Consider the following 20,903-nt stretch of genomic DNA (forward strand, 5'->3'; position numbering starts at 1 on the left):
TTTTTCCTCCTGTCCTGGGCAAGGGCTTGGGCTGCCTGGAACAAACCCCTGCTAACTCCTGGCTCTCTTCTACTTTCCTTCTCAGGTGCTTTCTTCCAAGAGAAAGTCTGATCCTGGTCTTGGGAGATCATGGCTCACCTCCCTGTGCTGCCACTGATGCCCTGGGGGATACAAGGAGGTCACTCAGCTCTCTGTGCCTCAGTTTCCCATCTGTGATGCAGCAGCTCTCACTTTGGCTGATCCATCCTGCAGATCTTGGGTCCATTTCTACTTTCATCTGATTTTTACATGCTCAAAGCCACGTGGATGCTTACTGGAACCCATCCATACCCATCACAGGGAGGAGCAAGACAGGTGAAAGCCTGGGTTCAACTTGGATGCAGTAAAAACATTTTTCCCACTCTAGTATTAACAATTTGAGTGGAAATTTTAAAAGAAGGAGCCAGGCACTGCTCCTGCCCCCATGGCCACACCACGCTGTGGTTTGGGTGGCCAAGCCATCTGGGTCTTGGTGTACACATGGCCTCTTCCTAGGGCCCTGTTTGGAGCTGGCAGTGGGTGAGGCAGAGCTGTGGAAGAGGATGGGATGCTCTTTTCCTACAGGAAAAACAGAGAAGGATAAGGAAAAGGGTACAGAATCAGGGCTGGAAACAGAGGGGATTCAGCTGGGCTGCAAGGAACCACCCCTAGGGATGCACAGGGGACGTGGCCATCCCTGGCAGAGACTCTGCTCCTGCTCCTGTCCCCAGCAGTGGGGCAGCACCCTGGCCTTACAGCTCCAAAGTCTTGCCCAGCACCAGCCCCCCCCCGATGCTAATAAGTCCCCTGACTTTTCTTACTGCCCGTGGCCTCTGTGGATCTCTTCATCGTGCTCCATCCTCTGTGTCACACCCCGGGCCATGGCTCGCTGCTTCCCAGCCCTTTGCTCACCCTGCTCAGGTTCAGCCCCAGCCCCCAGGTGGGGGTTGGTTGGCACCATCTCTCCTCCTCCCCTCTCTCAGCTCGGGGGGCGTTTACCTGTTTGAACAAGAGTTGGCTTCAGCAGGCAAAGCTGCTCAGCTGCTGCCTCTCTGCTTCACTCAGGGACCCCCTGAGGCAAAGATGCTGCTGCAAAAAGTCCCCTTGCATGCAGAGAGCTGGCCTGGTCCCCACACTGCCTGAAACCCTTTCTCCTGAAGCAGCCTCAGGGCACCTTCAAGGACCCAAAAGGGCTTCAGGAAAGCTGGGGAGAAACTTCGAAACTTTGAACAAGAGCCTGGAATGATGGGATGAGGGGGAATGGCTTTAAAGTCAAAGAGGGGAGATGAGACATTAGGAAGCAATTCTTTGGGGTCAGGGTGCTGAGCCCCTGGCCCAGGTTGCCCAGAGAAGCTGTGGTTGCCTGTGTCCCAGCCCAGGTTGGATGGGGCTTGGAGCACCCTGGGCTGTGGGAGGTGTCCCTGCCCGTGGCAGGGGTGGCACTGGGTGATCTTTAAGGTCCCTTCCAACCCAGCCCATTCTAGGATTCTATGAACTCGGAATCCCCCGTTCTTCACATTTCGAAGCTTTCTTCCCCGCCTCAGTTTCCCCAGGGCTTTGCAGCAGGGTGGCTCCAGCTCTGGATCAGCCCCCGGCACCATCAGGAGGCAGAACCCCGGGAAGCAGCCGGAGCTGGAAGCAGCTTTCCCGTGGGCTGAGGTTTCCACCCTGTGTCCTGCCGGAGAACTGCAGTGATGGATGGGGCTGAGCACCGCGGGCAGCTCGGTCGTTCCTGGCTGAGCCCCGCTGGGCCGTGCACCCCTGGAAAGCATCTCCCCAGGGAGGGCAGCATTCCTGAGGCCACCCCGGAGGAGAATCATGGAATACCAGCTTGGAAGAGAGCTCAAGGATCACCCGGTTCAAGCTTTCTTGGTGAAACCATAGCCTGCACAAGATGGCCCAGCACCCTGTCCAGACAAATCCTAAAATTCTCCAGCTTTGGGGAATACCCCGCTTCCCTGAGGAGATTATGCCAGTGGCTGATTATCCTCGTTGTGAAAACTTTTTCCTCCTGTGTCCAATCAGAATCTGCCCAGGTTTAAAGTGTTCCCCTTACTCCTCATCTTTTCCAGGTTTCTCTCTGTGCAAAGGGAGCCTCCATCTCCTTTGTAGCCACCCTTTAAATACTGCAACATGGCACCAAGATGTCCCCTGAGCCTTCCTCTAGGACAGCCTTTTTCTTCTTCTAGGAAGTTGAATCAGGGGAGGTTCAGGTGAGGTATCAGGAAGAGGTTTTTCACCCAGAGGGCAGCTGAGCACTGGAAGAAGCTCCCCAGGGCAGTGGTCACAGCACCAATCCTGCCCGAGTCCAAGCAGAATTTGGATGATGCTCTCAGGCATGTGGGGTGATCCTGAGGGTGCCTGAGGGACAGGAGTTGGACTTGATGATCCTGATGGGTCCCTTTGAACTCAGCAGGTTCCCTGATTCTATCATTTTTTTTCACGAGGTTGAACAAATCCAAAAGGAGAGATGATGTGAGGGGGGTGAAAGTCAGGGGGTACCATGATAGCTGTGGCCATGGTGACCCTCAGCCCAGCACCAGCTGTCCCAAACACCTCTGAGACTCCACCAGAACACATCCCAGAACATCCCAGCTCCTGGTGAACCCCTCAGCAGCGATTGATGCCTTCCAGTGCCAAAGCTTGGATTCAAGAGCTTGCTCTGTGCACGGCAGGTTGAAAACGTGGCCATAACCAATTGGCCTTGCTCCATGTCCTGACAGGGCTGAATAAACCTTCTGGGAAGCCACCAAAGCTGGTCAGACATCAGCAGTGTCTGGGGGAAGGCAGCAGAAGGATGCCACATGCCTGGAGTCCCTGCTGCTTCCTCTGCTCCCATCCCTGACACCCAGAGGAGCCACGGGATCCTGGGGCAGCACTCCCCCTCCTGTCCCCATCTCCCTGTCCCCCCCGTTGCCTCAAGGAAGAGGCACAGTTTGGGTGCACATTTTATGATGGACAAGAGAAACATCAATGTTAATGTGAAGAAGAAAAAAAAAACCAAAACCATAACAGATCAGTAGGTTGAAACCACAAGTCCCTGAGGAGCTGGGAGCCCACACACCGGTGCTGAAATCCTCCTGGAAGTCCCGGCCCTGGGGAGCAGGGGACAGCCAAGCTCTGCAGCTGGGATGCTGTCGGGACTCTCCAGAGGTTTTGCTCCCAAAAGGTTTTGCAGCAGGAGAGGCCAGAGCCAGGACAGCAAGGACAGGGCCTCTCCCCACCTTCCCAGAGCCCTCGAGGGGCCCCTCAGTCCCGGGCCAGCTCCGTCCCCAGCCCGGGGCTGCCGCGGGTGGTTCGGTGCTCGGGCCCCAGCAGATGGCAGCAGGGCCTCGGGGTGAGCTTCGGTGGCTTTTTCCGTTAATTTATTTTTTCTTTTCCTTTCTTTTCTTTTCTTTTCTTTTCTTTTCTTTTCTTTTCTTTTCTTTTCTTTTCTTTTCTTTTCTTTTCTTTTCTTTTCTTTTCTTTTCTTTTCTTTTCTTTTCTTTTCTTTTCTTTTCTTTTCTTTTCTTTTCTTTTCTTTTCTTTTCTTTTCTTTTCTTTTCTTTTCTTTTCTTTTCTTTTCTTTTCTTTTCTTTTCTTTTCTTTTCTTTTCTTATCTTTCTTTTCTTTTCTTTTCTTTTCTTTTCTTTTCTTTTCTTTTCTTTTCTTTTCTTTTCTTTTCTTTTCTTTTCTTTTCTTTTCTTTTCTTTTCTTTTCTTTTCTTTTCTTTTCTTTTCTTTTCTTTTCTTTTCTTTTCTTTTCTTTTCTTTTCCTTTCCTTTCCTTTCCTTTCCTTTCCTTTCCTTTCCTTTCCTTTCCTTTCCTTTCCTTTCCTTTCCTTTCCTTTCCTTTCCTTTCCTTTCCTTTCCTTTCCTTTCCTTTCCTTTTCTTTTCTTTTCTTTTCTTTTCTTTTTTCTTTCCTTTTCTTTTCTTTCCTTTTCCTTTTCCTTTCCTTTTTCCTTTTCCTTTCCCTTTCCCTTTCCCTTTCCTTTCCCTTTCCTTTCCTTTCCTTTCCTTTCCTTTCCTTTCCTTTCCTTTCCTTTCCTTTCCTTTCCTTTCCTTTCCTTTCCTTTCCTTTCCTTTCCTTTCCTTTCCTTTCCTTTCCTTTCCTTTCCTTTCCTTTCCTTTCCTTTCCTTTCCTTTCCTTTCCTTTCCTTTCCTTTCCTTTCCTTTCCTTTCCTTTCCTTTCCTTTCCTTCCCTTCCCTTCCCTTCCCTTCCCTTCCCTTCCCTTCCCTTCCCTTCCCTTCCCTTCCCTTCCCTTCCCTTCCCTTTTTTTCTTTTTTGTTTTAAATCATAAAATCCACTCCCTGCAGATGCACCTTAGGACAAGCTGGAGAGGGACACTCACCCTGTTCAGCTGTGTCAGAGCCATCAATCCAGGTGACAAACGCATCCTCTTCTGTTGGTATCTGGATCATCTGCCCAGAGCATTGGTGAGGAGAAAATGATGTTTGTAGGGTTTCTCTCACCCCAGTGTAGATGGCAAATCTCTGGGATGGAGACCTGGTCTCTTGTTGGCTCTGCTGGCTCAGAGGCATCCTGCCCCCCATCCCCAGCACTGAGATGGGCACAGCTCTAATTATTGACCCTGATCAATGGCATTAAGTTAAACACAAGGAAAAAATTCTATCCTGTGAGGGTGCTGAGCCCCTGGTTGCCCAGAGAAGCTGTGGCTGCCCCATCCCTGGCAGTGTCCCAGCCCAGGTTGGATGGAGCTTGGAGCACCCTGGGCTGGGGGAGGTGTCCCTGACCATGGCAGGGGGGGCACTGGGTGATCTTTAGGGTCCCTTCCAACCCAAACCATTCCATGATTCTATGATCATGCTGGAAGTGTGGAGGCAGTCCCCAGCTGTGACTCCAGAGCTCTGTCCCAGAGCTGGGGTGGGCAGCCCAGGGGTTGGGGTCTCTGTGTACCCCACCCCAGGGCAGAGAGGGGACAGAGCTCCATGTCCTCAGGAGGGACACACAGGATGGTTCCTCCCATAGAACTTTTGGACCCCTCCTCACCACTCCTTGTCCAGGGCTCACATGAGGTCTCTCTGCCCAGGCAGAGCCCTGCTCCTGCTGCCTAACCACAAGTTCCCCTATTAAAAGGTTATAGCCACTCAAAGGCCACTTCATCCCAGCTTAATACATACTTAATTATAATTAGGTTAGGACAGCTGCCAAAAAGAGACCAAATGCTTCAAAAGGCTCTGGGTAAGGCTCCTGAGAAACAGGTTTCCTGAGGTCCTGCCAGGGTGACATGATTTCACCCAGGGCTGGGCAGGGTCTTGGCAACTTCCCCTTGCAAAGGTGAGTTGGGGGTGCCAGGAAGGCACCCAACACTCTCCTTGCCCTGTCCCATGTCATGAGGACACTCTGCTTCCACCCAAAACTTGGATGCCTATTTGAATGATCCTCTTTGCCCAGACCCATGGATAAACTGAGCCATGCTGGCTCAGTCCCTGCAGATCCCTCACTTCTTCCCTAAGGGAACAAGGTGCTTTCTGGAATATTTTTTTAATTATTATTATTTTTAAACAAAGAAAGCAACAAAACACCCACTTTGTCTCCCCAGAGCCTGCCCCAGGACTGCCACGGAGCTGAGCCCCATGAGCTCGCTCATCACTGTAAAGCAAATGCTAGAGAAGAGTTAATTATTTGGCAAAGATTGTTTCTGAGTGGTGGGAATTCAGAAGCTCTGGGGACCCACATTTCAATAATCCTGCTCCTCAGGTAGCTGAAATGCAGCTGGTCCTGCCTGCCCTGGTCCCAACCTCCAGCACTTACCCTCTCTCTCCCCGTGCAGCTCTGCCCAGGTCCCACCTTTCCCTTCCCACCAGCTTAGGAAGATCAAATTCCCTTTTTCATGGATTTTCATGATTTTCTGTTTGGAATCAGCAGGGAGGAAAATTCCCAGTGAGATGATCAGCATTTCAGCTCCCAAGGCTTTCACGGGTCATGGAGAAAGTTTGGATCCTGGGTTCTCCCAAATGGTAAAAAGTCTCTACATGGGCTGCTTGTTCTGCCAGACACAAAGCAGTTCCCACACTGGGTGATGGCAAGGGTGTTCCTGGTGGCCAGCAAACGTTCCTGTACCAGGGGGGGCTGCCCCAGTCTGTTATTTCAGAAGAACATGAGTTATTTTAAAGGGACCTCTCTCCCTGATGTGTCCCTGCCCCTGTCCAGGCTGTGCTTTCACTGCCCTGCCTGTTCTCTCTTTGCTTTGGGGAAGTTTTTGGCCACTTCCAAAACAGGGCCTGGTTTCCTTCTCCATCTGGGGTTCCCTGGCACCAGGAACTTTGTGTTTCAGTTTTTGCAGAAGCTGGTCCAAAGAGCAAGTAGAAGACTCGATTTGTTTTGTAAGGTCTAAACTCAAGGGAAAAGGACTCTGCTGTCACCTTCCCCAAAGAGAGCCCAGGGGCAGATGCTTCTGAATCAATACTGGTTTCCTTCTGAATTAATAGCAGGCAGCTCGTGGTACCTAGGACCCCTTCAAGCTGCTGGCCAGGCAGGGAAAGGGCTCAGCCCTTGGTTCTGCTTCTCCTCTGCAGGAAGAAAAACAACTTTTCTTTGCTCCCTGCAGAGCTGCAGCACTTGCGAGAAAAAGTAGAAATAATAATAATAATAATAATAATAATAATAATAATAATAATACCCAACAAAAGCTGCCCAGGATGATTGATGGCCATGGAGGACAAACTGCACCCAAGGAGCCCACCGAATTCTCAGTTTGCTGCCATTTACCCACAAAGGAGAGCAGGAGGGGCAGGATCACCAAAACCTGGAGCATCTCAAAAAGAGCACAGACTGGGACATCAGCAATCCTCAAAACCTCCTCTCATGGGGAGCTGAGGGGCAGATGGAGTGGAAATTCTAAAGCCCATACAAAATGTGGTGTGTGGAGATGGATGCTTTGGGGTAAGGATGCTCACCAGGAGTCCCAAACAGCCTTAAGGTGGAGCTGAGCTGGCTTCTTAGGTGGGTTCAAAGCCTGGGGTCCTCAGGGACACATCTGTCTGCAGGGACAGCAGGCTCTGATCTGGGAATTGCTCTGACATCCTCTGTAAGTCAGGCCCACAAATACTTGATATAAGATAATCCTAAAAGAAATAGTTCTTTGCAAAGGGTGGACTTGCTCCCAGATCCCCCGAGATCCAGGTGGGTGCTTGGAGCATCTCATAAGAAGCTCTGCAGATGGCTTCTGCTGCACAATGTGCAGGACAAACACTGCTCATTTTTTTGTTCTACAGTTTACTGCCCCGTGCCTTCCCCCAGCCCCACAAACTCAGCAGAAGTCTCTATGGATGACAAATTTTACTTAATAAATCAGATGTCCCCATCTCCTCCTCCCCATGCAGATCCCTAGCAAAGTTTGTGCAAGATTCGGCTTCCTCCAAGCAAAAACCTGATTTTTTTTCATCCCACATCTCCCAGATCAGCCTGGTGCAGTCCTCCAGATCCATTAAATTGGGGTTACACTGTTATTCTCATAAAAATGAAAGGTTTATTCCCTCCACAGGTGCAGGTGGTCCTGCCAGGCCTCCATCAATTCAGCAGCTGTGCTGGGGTGTTCCCAGCAGATTGAGCTCCCAGTTCCCTTTTTTTTTTTTTCCCACTGAGCTGAGAACATTGCTGTCAGGTCACTGTGCTCCTCTTGTCCCACCCATGGTAATATATTGCTCAGAAAAATAATTTACCTTGGAAATAGCTTGAAAATGAAGGGTAGCCTTTGGGGTGGCTGAGCAATACAAGTCTGGAGAGTCCATGTGTATCTCTGGGGTAGTCCATCTCCCATCCATGTTTTCACCCACGATGATACCATGTCCAGTGTCCAGAATTTGCAGCATTTTCCAGGCTAAAACTTCTTTAGTTTTTGTTCTCCTCCCTCTGCACCCATCCAGATTGCACCATTGTTCCTGCAGAGAAGCACAGAAATAAATCACAGGGTTTAACAATTTTACCATCAAGGAAGGCCTCTGTTTTCTTGGGTACATTTGGTACCTGCACTGCTGTAGGTCTCTGCAGTGGCTGAGGCCACCTGTGTGTCCCCAGCAGTGGGGACCCATTTGGGTACCTGTTTGGTACAGCTGGGACCTCTCCAGGCTGCTGTGTGTCACACTGGGCTGCTCAAAATAAATCAAATATTACACACAGAGCTTTCTAGCCTGCCTGCCCTAAAGAAAACATTTTACAAGAGAAAATATAGTATTCCAGAGGCTTATCTCACTTGGTGGCAATTCTGGGTGTATAATTGCAAACGGAGCTGATCATTAGAGGTTCACAGAGATGCTGAATAGCCCAGTGTTCAGTGGGCTCTGCCAGCCACGGCCAATTTACATTAAAGGCTTGATTCCTTCTACAGCCCACTTCTCAGCCCCTGGGAAATCTCCTCCTCGCTTATTCCTCCTTTGCAAGGACTTTGCAGGAAAAGCCTCCCTGAGCTCTGCTCTCACTGCTGCCAGTTCTGCCCATGGTTTGGGCAGCCTGAGCCGGGATGACACTGGCCATGGGCAGACGATTTAACATCAGCCACACACCCATCCCTACCCCACTAAAACCTGATAGGCTCTACCCTCTATTCCCCGAAGATTTTTAAAATTCTTTTTTGCACGAAATTTGCGCGTTTTTTTCCATAAAGTAGAGGAGCCAGAGGTGTGTTTTCCTGAGAACTGAAGAGGGAAAAAAAAAAAAAAAAGGATTACTGGGCAGGGATCTACAAAGCGATCAAGGGCTTATGCACAAATTACACTTTGCTTGGAAGCAAAGCGTAAACATTAGAGCAACAATAATAACAATAACTGCCCGCCGAGAGCCAAAGAGCTTTAGGGTGGGGGACTAAATGTCATGTGCAAAAGTTGTGATGTGTGCTGGCAGAGAGACACCAGCCCGGGAAGAGCCAGCGGTGCTTTTTTGCCTAACTCCTCGGGACATCCTGGGGAGTCAGCCCCGCTCCCTGGAGCCTTCCCCCGCATCTTGGAGTGAAATCACTGAACTTCCCCACATCCCTGCAAAGACCAGGGCGGGCTGGAGGAATAGGACGGGTGACACGGTACACTGACCAGTCTTTTTCCCTTCTCCTCCCTCTATCCAGGGTTTTTTTTTTACCACCCCAACCAGGCAATGGGAGCCACGCCAGGTATGCCTGTGCACCGGGAAGTTTTGGAACAGCATCCCTGCACGCACAACACACACTCCTCTCCCTCCTCCTTCCCCTTCTCGCATCACAAAAGCCACCAAGAAGCTTGATCACTTTTTGTATCCCCGAACCGGCCCTTCGGAGCTCAGGGAATTGTGAATCCTCCGGGCTCCCTCCGCGCCGGCCCAGCCGATGGCAAAGCTCCGCAGTAGAAGTGGGGAGAGCCCCGGGGTGGTGTTCGGGAGGAGGGAAGCCGGGCTGCCCCCTCCTCAGCCCCAGGAGAAGGTAGCGGGGAGCCCCGCCGGGGCCGCCCGAAGGCATCCCAGAAGCATCCGAGCGGCACCGGGTCCAACACCGGCACCGGCTGCGGTTCAGCCCTGTCCGCAGCCCGGCCGGCCCGGCGCTCTCGGTGCTCCTCACACCTCCGAAGATTAAGAAATGAGGCAGCCGGCGGGGCCGTGCCGAGGCCGAGGAGGGGGGAGCAGGAGCGGGACCCCGTGGGGTGGCCTCGGCCGCTGCCCCCCGCACCTGCGAAGTGAGGCGTAGGGGGGACATCCCCGGGCCAGCCCCGGCGCTGGGGTTTAAAAGATAGCAGAGATATTTTCACACCTCAAACCACCGCCCCCCCCCCTCCCCTCGCAGTCCCCATCCCTTCCCCTCCAGCCCCCATCGCCTTGATTTAGCCCTTGGTAATTAATTTGGCATTTCAGAATAGCTACTGGGCTGGATAATGGCCTCATTCATCTCCCCAGCCTAATCTGAACAGAATCTGGAAGAAAAGCTTTCAGAAAGACAGAAACTGCCATTCGGCAACTGCTCAAAAGAACTGTCACTCCAGGGGAATAAATCGCTCCTGATTATTTCAACCCGGGTCTTCTCTGCTTTTCCAGCCGCTCCCGGTCCCCGCCGGGGGGACGGCCCCCAGATATTTGAGGAGGGGAAGATCTGGTTGTGTTTTCCCCCCCTCCCTTCTCCAAAACCCGAGGCCGGGCGATGGCAGGGGGAGGTGGGCCCGGAGCAACGCTTTGTTCCCGGGGAGGTGGACGAGCTCCGGCACCCGAAACGATTTGACTTTTAAAACAGGTTCCGAGCGCCGGGGCCGCCTTTCCCCGGCTGCCCCCAGTGGGGCTGAAATAAAGCCCTCCTCCTCCTCTCCTTCATCGGGGCTTCGCTGCCGCCAAGCTCGAGGGGAAAGGGCCCCTCCGCTTTGCCCTGGACCGGCCGTGCCTCGAAGTCCCTCAGCCCTGGGCCCGCACCTCAGCCGGTCCCGGTCCCGTTGCATGCACCGGAGGTACAGGAGATGCTCCGCTCCCTGGAGGAGCAAGAACGCAGCCGGGTCTCACCGCGGCTGGAGCTGACGAGAAGCCTTTTGCCCCCCCCCCCACACACACCCCAGCCAGGACAGGGCCGAGGCTAGCTGGTGTTTAATGATCGGAAATTCAAATCCGAAGTGGGGGGCCGAGCCGGGATGAGGGGCACAGCCTGGTCCCCCGAGCACCCCCCTGCTCCATCCTCCCGGTACGGCTCCAGGCCCCGGAGGGTCCAGACAGATTACGGTCCGGGTCCCGGGGAGCTGCACCTCGGTCCCCGCCGAGTTGCTTACATGCATTTAATAGCTGGAGGGCGAAGTAATTAGAGGAAAGCCTCAGTAAATCACGTTAATGACCGCAAGAACCATTACAAACCCCGGGGGTTGGGAAACACCGAATAAACCCGGAGAGATGAGCAGGAGGGAGGCGAGAGCCACAGCCCTCGTCCCGGCCGACGGGCAGCACGGGTGGTTGTTAAATTAACACCCTGCTAATGAGATTAAGCAGCACCTCGAGTTTCTGGGGGGAATTTAGCGTGGGTCAGGTTTTCCTAGAACACCCACTTCCCCGGAATTTTTTTTTTTGTTTGTTTGTTTTTTTGTTTTTTTGTTTTTTTTCCTGCAAGACGGTAAAGACCAGAGTGTGATGGGGGGGCCGGGGGTTGCCGTTTAAAAACCCTCCCGGATTTTAAAGAAATCCCCCCCCTCCTCCAAAGCTGGGCGACATCACCGGAAAAGTCCTGAAAATCGGGCTGAAATTCAAGAGAGAGGAAAAAAAAATCTCTGCGGGGCTGGGATGGAGCGGGACAGTGCGTGTGTGTGAGCCGGCAGTGCCAGGCTGCATCCCTGGGCGGCTCCGGTGGGACCAGTGAACTGGGACCACCCCAGTCCCGACCCGATGCATCCCCGTGCACCCATCCCCTTCATGCGGCAAAGAAGCAGCAGGCAAGTCCGGAGCAGGACGAAGGGGCTGTTTCCCGGGGAAGAGTTAACAAATCCGGGCAGCGGTGGGGTTTAGGGGGGAAGCAGGAGGAGGTGGGGGGGGGTCCGAGGGAAGGGGGGGCGATGGGGGCAGGGAGGCTGCGGAGCCCCGCTGCCCTGCAGGGAAGGCGGTTGCATTGCCAAAGACGCCCCGCTGGGCTAGCAGGCCCGGGAGCAGATTAATCAGGCACTAATTCAATTTACAACAACCACTTTTATTCAGCTCGGTGGCAAGGAATTCAAAGCGGGGAGAGGGGCGGGCGGAGGGGAGGGGGCGGAGGCCGGCCTGGAGCTCGCCGCTGCCCGGGCAGTCCCCCGTCCCCTCGGGGCTCGCCGAGGAGGGGACCGCGCCGTCGTGCCAGGGTTCGGCCGCTTGAGTGACACGGCGTGGGCAGCGCTCCGGGAGAGGGCACCTCCGTTGGAAAAATAAAAGTGCCCTTTTAATCAAAGAAGGAAAAGAAGGGGATAAAGCGGGAGGGGGAAAGCGAGGAAGGAGGCCGGGAGCAGCGAGAGGAAAAGGTCTTCGCTCCCACCCGGAGCCAGGACCGTCCCCCCGGGGCCGACACGTAGGGGCAGAGCTGGGGATCACCGGAGAAAAGAGTGGATAAGAGGGGCTGCAGGGAGGAAGGGAAGGAGGCAGACGTCGAGGACGGCCTGCCCGGCACCGGGAGTCCGCCGGGGTGGGCGGGAAGGGGACCCAAGGGCTGGGGCCCGGCTCGGTGCAGGGCAAGTGCCTCCCTTTAACCCCTCTCTCTCCTGCAGTGGAGCGCCGAGGAACTGAAAAGCGAGGGGCAGCGGCAAGAGGTCCCGAGGTCGTCTCTGTGCCCGGGCTGTCCCCGGGGCTGTGCAGGGGAAATCGCCCCTTCACCGAAGTTAGACCCCAAAATCAACCTGCCGGGGGCCTCTAGGGCCCTTAGTTCCCATGTCCTGCCCAAGGACTCGAGATTTCCCCCAGTTAAACTTCTCCGGTTTTCTTTGTCGGAGACGAAGGCTTCGGGCCGAGACCCACGGGGAGTCCCCTCGGAGAGGGGTCCGAGCTCCTGCGCTGGGGGGGGTGGCTCTGCCCCAGACCTCCCTCCCAGTTCAGCTGCGGGGGGCAGGTCTCTACCAGCCTCAGGCCTGCTAGAGAAGGGGAGGGAGGGGGCGACCCTGAACCTCTCGTTGTCCCCGCAGGTAGGAGGGGGCTTCCTCCGGGCCGCTCCCCCCCTCTCCCCGCCCCATCCTCATGGAGCATCCCCAGCCGCCGGGATCACCGCGGGGCGGGGGCCAGAGGGGAGGGCCCTTCCCCGGCCCCTCGGGGCTGCTCGGGATCCCCGCGGCAGGGCTGGCGCCCATCGCCGCGGTGTCGAGCCGGGCTCCGTCCCTCTCCATCCCCACCCCCCCTCACACCCCCCCTCCGGCCCTCCCCGAGTCCTGTGCGTCTCTCTGGCTGAGCCGCCAGTGGATGTCGTTGTTCTGTTCCTTGAGCGCGATGTCACTCCTTTAGCATGACCTCAAACGCGGCGGGGGCTGGGACCGCCAGTCATTCTCCGTGCGAGGGCCGGGGCGGGAGGCAGGCGGGACCCAGCCCCGCCGCCAGCCCCACTTTTGTGGTGCCGCCGCTGCCGCCGTCTCCCCTTTTCTCCGCGGGGCTGGCCGCGGGGCGGGCGATGCTCCGGGCTCCCTGAGCCGCTGCACCGCCACCGTCGGCCAAACCGCCCCGCGGAGCTAGGGCTCGGAGCGGCGGCTCCCTCCCTCCCGCCCTCCCTCCTCTGCCCGCGGCCCCGCGGAGGTTGCGCAGGATGCCGCGGAGGGGCGCGGAAGCGCCGCTGGCCCTGCTGCTGGCGGCGGCGTGGCTGGCGCAACCCCTGCGGGGTGGCTACCACGGAGTCAGCATGTTCGCCGTGCAGACGGCTCAGCCCGACCCTTGCTACGACGAGCACGGGCTGCCCCGTCGCTGCATCCCCGACTTTGTCAACTCGGCCTTCGGGAAGGAGGTGAAGGTGTCGAGCACCTGCGGGAAGCCGCCGTCGCGGTACTGCGTGGTGACGGAGAAGGGCGAGGAGCAGATCCGCTCCTGCCACCTCTGCAACGCCTCCGACCCCAAGCGCGCCCACCCGCCCTCCTTCCTCACCGACCTCAACAACCCGCATAACCTGACCTGCTGGCAGTCCGACAGCTACGTCCAGTACCCCCATAACGTCACCCTCACCCTCTCCCTGGGCAAGAAATTCGAGGTGACCTATGTCAGCCTGCAGTTCTGCTCGCCGCGCCCCGAGTCCATGGCCATTCACAAGTCTATGGACTACGGCAAGACCTGGGTGCCTTTCCAGTTCTACTCCACGCAGTGCCGCAAGATGTACAACAAGCCCAGCCGGGCCGCCATCACGAAGCAGAACGAGCAGGAGGCGGTCTGCACCGACTCGCACACCGACGTGCGGCCCCTCTCCGGCGGCCTCATCGCCTTCAGCACCCTGGACGGCCGCCCCACCGCCCACGACTTCGACAACTCGCCCGTCCTGCAGGACTGGGTGACGGCCACCGACATCAGGGTGACCTTCAGCCGCCTCCACACCTTCGGCGACGAGAGCGAGGATGACTCCGAGCTGGCCCGCGATTCCTATTTCTACGCCGTCTCTGACTTGCAGGTCGGCGGGCGATGCAAGTGCAATGGTCACGCGTCGCGCTGCGTCCGGGACCGCGACGACAGCCTGGTGTGTGACTGCAAGCACAACACGGCCGGCCCCGAGTGCGACCGCTGCAAGCCCTTCCACTACGACCGGCCCTGGCAGAGAGCGACGGCCCGGGAGGCCAACGAGTGCGTGGGTGAGTCCCACGCCGTGGGCACGGACACTCCGATAGAGGCGGGGGGAGAGGGCGCTGAGGTCCCCGGAAAGGCAGGGAAACGGTTGGGGGGGGGGGAAGGGAAAGAAGGACAGGCAGGGGACGGGGGGATGAATGGCACGGGAACATTCAGGACCCGGCAGGGACCGGGAGCAAAAAGGCACGGGACACCCAGGACACGGCAAGGGCACCTTTAGGGATGGAGACGGAAAGGCACAGGGACATCCAGGATACAGCAAGGGACGTTTAGGGACGGGGACTGAAAGTCACGGGGACATCCAGGACACAGCAAGGGGCAAGATGCGAAAGGTTCGGAAATATCCAGGACACGCGAAAGGACCTTTAGGACTGGGAGCGAAAGGCATGGGGACATGCAGGGACACGGCGAGCAGCGCGGGGACAACCAGGGACACGGAGGAGAGGGAGAGGGACGCGCAGGGTGGCGGGGAGCAGGACAAGGACAGGACACTGAGATACCCGGGAGCGTAGGGCAAAGGAGGGGACACCGAGGAGACACCGAGGGACCTAGAAGCGAGGAACAAGGGGGCACGAAGGGCAGGGGATGCGACACCGGAGCTCTCGGCAGTGCAAGTCAGGGGACACTGAGGCAGCTGGGAAAGCATTAGTGACAACACTGAGGGACAGCGAGATGCAGAGAAGGGTGCATGGGGGCATTGGAGATCACGGGGCAGGAGACGGCGGGACACAGGCATTTGGGGCAGGGCATACCGAGATCCCTGGCAGCGTGGGACGGGGGACACCGGAGGCACGCGGGTGAGGGAGGCAAGGGACACGAAGGGACCCGGGAGCGCAGGACAGGGACTCTGAATCGCAGAGCAAGGAACAGCAGGACATTCGGAAGCGCGGGGCTGGGGACACTAAGTTGATCAGGAGAGGGGAGAAGGGACAAGCAGGAGCTCGGGAATACATGGTGCGTGGCCGCAGAAGCGCTGAGGAGCCGGGGCTGGCTGGGAAGGGTACCCCGGCCCTCCGCAGCCCACGGAGCTGAGTCCGGTCCGAGGGTCCCGGAGCTCGCCGGCAGCCCTGCTCTTTCCCCCTGGACACCGGCTCCCAGTCCCGCCGCGGAGCCGCCAGCTGGTCCCAGGGGCTCCGTGCCCGGACGGGACGGGGACGGGCTGCTCCCCTCCCGGAGGGAGAAGGCGGCCGGGAGCTGGAAAGGGCTGCTGCGCAAAGCCTGTGGCTCCCGTCGCTGTATCCTCAGGGGCTGCGGGTGGGCTCGGGGGGCGGCGGGGACTTGAACGAACTCCCACGGCCAAACGAGAACCCGGGGAGCATCCGGTTCGCTCCGTCTCGGGAGAGAAATTTGAGCCATTCTGATTGTAAACGAGCCCCAGCCTCCTGGCTGTCCCTGAGCTGGGTGTCCCTAGACGCTGGACAGGATGGCGAAGGGTGAAGAGTTTGGGGTGCTCTTTCCCTGGAGTCCCCTCACATCCCGCCGACGGTTCCGCCCGATCTTCCACCCACTGCTCCCCAGCGGGATCGCTGAGTGCTGCCGGTCCCCTCCGCGGTCCAGGAAGCCCGGTACCAGTCCCCGGCATCAGCCGAGTGCCGGGGGCTGTGGGTGACCCAGCACTCGGCTGGGATCTCCCGGCGTCTGGATCCCCGGTACCGCCGATCGCGTCCCCGCCGTTTTATTTACGCGGAAAACACGGCCCCGTCTTGCGAAACATCTGCAGTTCCGACTATAGGGGGAAAAAAAAAAAAATTAACACAAAACCCTCACTGAGGGCCGGGTTTGGGTTTTTTAAAAATTATTATTATTTTCCTTCCCCCAGCCCCCAAATCACAGTCAGATGTCTCCCTTTCCGGGAGTGTGATTTCTCCGCCGGCTCTTTCAACACCGAGGCACGGCAAAGCCGGGGTTATTTGGCGGGGAACAGGGGAGGGATCTGAACCTGCAGCTCGGTGGCACCGCGGAACACACGGGGGAGGCAGGGGGCAAGGTGCGGGGGGCCCGGCAGCGGTGCCTGCCCTGCGGGGCGATGCTCTGCCCGGCCCGGATCCACCTCAGAGATGGGGGAAGCAGCAGGGAAACGCCGTAAGGAAATGCCCTTACTCGGAGGGGAAGGTGGTGGGTGCTGCTTGGGGTTATCTCCGTGTTTGCTTTTCTTTTCTTCTCTCCTGGGGGGGTCCTGCAGCTCCCGGGGATGGAGCTCCGCGTCCCTCTCGTTTCCCAGATCTCGGACCAGCCTCATCCTCAGCAGCAGGTCCAGGGGAGCGGGGAAGGGAGCTCTGAACCTCAGTCCCCTCTGCCAGGCAGGGCCGAGTTCCTTGGGGGCAGAGTTATCGCTATCGGCGGTGCTATAAAATTTGGTGCGATTTCGGGGTGCTGTTGGACTCTTGGTCTGCTCTGCAGGGTTCTGAAGTGTTCCTGAAAATGCTTCTTGTTGGGTTGTGAGGCTGGACATTTGCTGTCCTTCTCCCGATTTACTTACAACAACAACCAAACAACCAGCCAAACAGAAAAAAAAAACCAAAAAAGCCAAACCAAGCAACCAAACCAACCGAAAAAAAAAACCAACAAAACAAACCCAAAACAAAACAAAAAACCAAATAACAAACAAACAAACAAAACCACAAACAAGCAAACAAACAAACAAACAAAAAAAGGAAACGAGTTTCCACTTTCCAGGAAAATGTGCGACTGCTGTGCCGGGCTTTGCATTTCAGAGTACGCAGAGCCCCAGCGGCATCAGGATTCTGCAAACGAAATTTGCGCTGTTTTTTTCCTTTTCCACCGACTTTGAAGGGCAGTGAACGTTTTGCAAGGACAAAATTCCCGTACAATAATTTTCCCCAGCCCGTTTTTGGTGCACAATCGGTGTGCCCTTAAAATAGTTTCCCCCAGCCCCTTTCTGCTCCACAACGTTTTGCAAAGACGAAACTACCCTAAAATAATTTCCCCCAGCCCCTTTCTGCTCCACAACGTTTTGCAAAGACGAAACTACCCTAAAATAATTTCCCCCAGTCCCTTTCTGCTCCACAACGTTTTGCAAAGACGAAACTACCCTAAAATAATTTCCCCCAGCCCCTTTCTCCCGCACATTCTCCCGGGGCCGTACCTATCAGTCTGCAAAACCAACCCCGGCCAAACAATTGCGTTGCCCTGCCAAGCCCACACCGCCTGAAATAATCCCCCTAGATAAAGATCACAATAACCCCATTCAGCTCCCACCCACTTGCTCATGACCATCGGCCCACCCTGGTTTGTCTCTGAAATCCAGAAAGTCAGGCGTGGGGTCACCCGAGGGCTGCGGACCGGGCAGAGGCACGGGAGGAGCGGGGAGGGAGTGGAGGTGGCAGCGGCTGGAGGGATCCTCAACAACTTGAGGTGGAAGCCAGGACAGGACAGACCCTCCGGAGAAGCAGTGATGAGAAGGAAGGTGAATTAGCCAAATGAGCTGAATTTGTCCCAGGCAGTGGTGTGAGAACTGATTACTTTTTTTTTTTTTTTTCTCCTCACTGAATTTCCTCTTTTTCTGGAAACCCGTTTTTGTTGTTAGTTTGGTTGGTTTATTATTATTATTATTATTATTATTATTATTATTATTATTATTATTGTTATTATTATTTTATTATTTTATTATTATTATTATTAATGTCATTTTAAAAGGACTGAATATATCTGCTTTGCTTAAAAATTTCAGTATTTTCTTTGGTAAGCCCAATCCCCCCACCGAAACTGAATCTTTGTTCCTATTCATGCTTATTTGGGACTGAAAAAGAAAATGTGCTGGAGTTTCTGACCAAAAAAAAAAAAAAAAGAAAAAATCAAAATTTCCCATAGGACAGTTTTTCACCATCCAGATCTAATTTTTCTTTATCACTTTTCTGCTGCCTGCAAGAGCCCAGGCAGCACGTAGGGAGAGGACAGGGCCCAAAGAAATGTTCTCCAGGGCCCTGCTCCTGCAGAAGGAGCCTGGCCAGCAGAGTTTTTCACTGATTCAGGTTCCCATCAGCTTTACCTGGCAAATAACTCATCCACATAGAGCTTGGCTTTACAGTCCAGCTTTGGCCGTGTGCCTGGGAGCTAACATGCTCCAGGGAGGACATAGCTTGGAGACAAGCTTGGAGGTCTGTTCTCCATCCTCCCTTTCTCCAGCCCCATCAGGCCAGCTCCGTTTGCTCAGCATTGGTCCAGCCCAAGCTCTGTGTTTCCAACCCAGTTTGTCCTGATGAAGCTTCCAGCTCCCCCGTGAGAGGAGATTGCAGCTGGAAAAAGCCTGAACTAAAATGTCGTCAGAGCTCAACTTCTGCTGAGCTTGTGTGGACACACAAAAATGCAAGAAGCAGGGGGCTTCAACCAGGTTTTCTGACACGGGTGAAACACAATCAACACCAACCCATGGTTTCTCGTGACCCACGGTGATATTTTGAGGGCTGGAAAACGCACACCCCGCTTTTGAAAAAACAAAAAAAACAAAAAAAAACCCCTCTCTTTAACTTTGCATAAAATACCTCTGCATTTGCTTTGGCCAGAGCAAGCACCACCAGACTTCAGCCCTGCTGACAGCAGCTTTGAGAACCAGCTCCAGCCTCCATTCCCAGTGCTGGCCCCAGTGCTCCCCGTGGGGCTGGGAGATGTACCCCACACCTGCACGTGTTCCTGACGTCAGTGGGGCTGCAGGTGCCGGGCTCCTGCTCGGACTTTTGCCGAGAGAGTGTTTAACAAAAACAAGTGGTGTCACAGGGAGAGAAAGGAAACATCTTGTGTTCTCAGATAGGGGATTTGGCACCAGGCGAGCACCGGAGCGGGTGTTCCGCAGGCTCTGCTTGGTGGGATGTGCTCCTGGGCTGGGATGTGGCTCATGGCAGAGTGACTGGAGAGCAAATCACTCCTCCAGCAAAAAAGAAATTTCATCCCCGCCGAGGAGGGGTCAGGAGAAGAGCCTGGCAAACACTCCCCGGGAAAAAGTTCCCTCCAGACAAAGCTGGGGCTTTGTCACCTCGGTGGCAGCGCAGGGAGGTGTTTGCAGGGCAGTGCTCATTGGCACAGCTGCTGGGCTCCCCCCCGGCCTCATTTCTACCAGGGATAGCAAACCCTTCCCCAGCACTGAGCTCTTCTTGCTCTGGTCTCACAGAGAGGACTGTAGGATTTCATCTCGAGGAGCCTGGTGTCCTTTATTAAATGTAGGTGATCCCCTTCCTTTAGGTCACATTAATCCCCTCCACTTTTGAAGCCTTTGTGGGTCTCATCATCTCTGTACCCAATTTTCCCAGAGTCAGGTTGCTAGGTGGTCCTCCAAGGCAGTTCCTTCCCATTCTTGTGGCTTCCAAATGGGACAAGGACTCAAACTGGTGGTGGGGCCACCAGAGCCTTTCTGCAGCCACTGCTCAGCTGAATGAGCAGCCCCTGATGTCTGCCCGCAGGGCTGGGGCATCCCAGGAGCAATCAGCAGGGCAGGGGGGACTGAGAAGGTCCTGGGGCCACCAGTGGGTGACACTGGTTCATGGTGGCTGAGATCCATCAGGGCAGAAAAGACTGGACTGGAGGGAGATGTTCTTTCTTTCTTTCTTTTTCTCTATTGTGGTGATTGAGGGCTTTGCAGAGGGTCTGTTTCAGAGGGGGACAGCGGGAGAGGGGCTCTGTCTGCAGCAGAGAGGGAGGCAGAATGGCAGCAGGACCTGGTTGGACAGGGACACATCCATTGCAACCTCTTCTCCTTTGGTTCCAGGTACAGTGGTGGGATGGGAGGCAGAGAGAGGTTGTTGGTGGCTTTGGAAATCACCCTGAGTGCTCACCCTGCTCAGGGCCACACCTCTCCCAGAGCTGTTGGTGTCCCTTCTCGCCCTGTAAAGCAGTCACATTTCTTACCTGAGCAAAAAGGCTGTGAGCAGGATTCCAAGGTGCCCATGCAGGGTCCCCAGGGTGCCAGTGCAGAGACCCCAGGGTGCCCATGCAGGGTCCCCAGGGTGCAGCACCCTCCTCCCAGCTGAGCCAGGTGCTGCTGGCTGGGGCTGGGCAGGACACCACAGCAATGTCCCCAGTTGAGCCAGCCAGGCAGGGCTGGCAGGGGGCTGCTGGAGCTGCTGACACCTCCCATTACCTTCTGGTGATGCTCGGGCTATTCATCATTTCTGATAGCCAGGCTCGTGCCTCAGTTTCCCCACTGGAAGAGATGGAAAGGGGGGCTGTGCAAAACGCTTTGGACTTGGGCTGAAGCAGGAGCACAGCATCCTCCTGTCTAGGGAAACACAGCAACTGGGGCAGCTTCACCAACGATGTGGCACCAACCAGCAACTGGAGCAGACCCTGTGCAGGCTGGACCTCTGGTGGCACCGTGTGCCATCCCCAGAGCCCAGGGTCCTTTGCCCCTCAACCCTTGTTCAGCTCCCAGAGGGTTGTTGTGCCTGGGGAATTGCACGAGCTGGGCAGGACTGTATTGCTGAGCAGATGGGTGCTGTAGCCATAGAAATATGGGCCCATGAGCTGCTGAGACTCCCATTGTAGCCCCCTGAGTGGGACTTGCACCGGGCAGAGCTTTCTCACAAGGCCTTTCTTCTCAGGAAGCTTAAAGTTAAACTGATTTCCAACAGAAAGGTTTTTACACCAACAAACAAACAAACAAAAAAAGCGCAGTTAAGGCTAAAACAAAACCAGGCTTGGCACTCTGGGTTGGACACTTGCCTTCCCTTGAGCTTGTCCAC

The 20,903-nt window shown here is 55.5% G+C and overlaps 2 protein-coding genes across 7 annotated transcripts in view; one reads left to right on the forward strand and one right to left on the reverse strand.

Annotated features, from left to right (window-relative positions):
• Positions 1-20,903, reverse strand: part of LOC139805752 (uncharacterized) — a 335,505-nt gene that overhangs the window by 284,845 nt on the left and 29,757 nt on the right. The window lies entirely within an intron of this gene.
• NTN1 (netrin 1) overlaps positions 12,841-20,903 on the forward strand; it is a 93,524-nt gene continuing 85,461 nt past the window's right edge. The window contains exon 1 of the mRNA XM_071764495.1: positions 12,841-14,216. Coding sequence (XP_071620596.1) covers positions 13,193-14,216 — 1,024 coding nt within the window. The 5' untranslated portion in view covers positions 12,841-13,192. The remainder of the gene's footprint in view (positions 14,217-20,903) is intronic.

Source organism: Heliangelus exortis, chromosome 20 (assembly GCF_036169615.1).
Source record: "Heliangelus exortis chromosome 20, bHelExo1.hap1, whole genome shotgun sequence".
NCBI classification, from domain to species: domain Eukaryota; kingdom Metazoa; phylum Chordata; class Aves; order Apodiformes; family Trochilidae; genus Heliangelus; species Heliangelus exortis.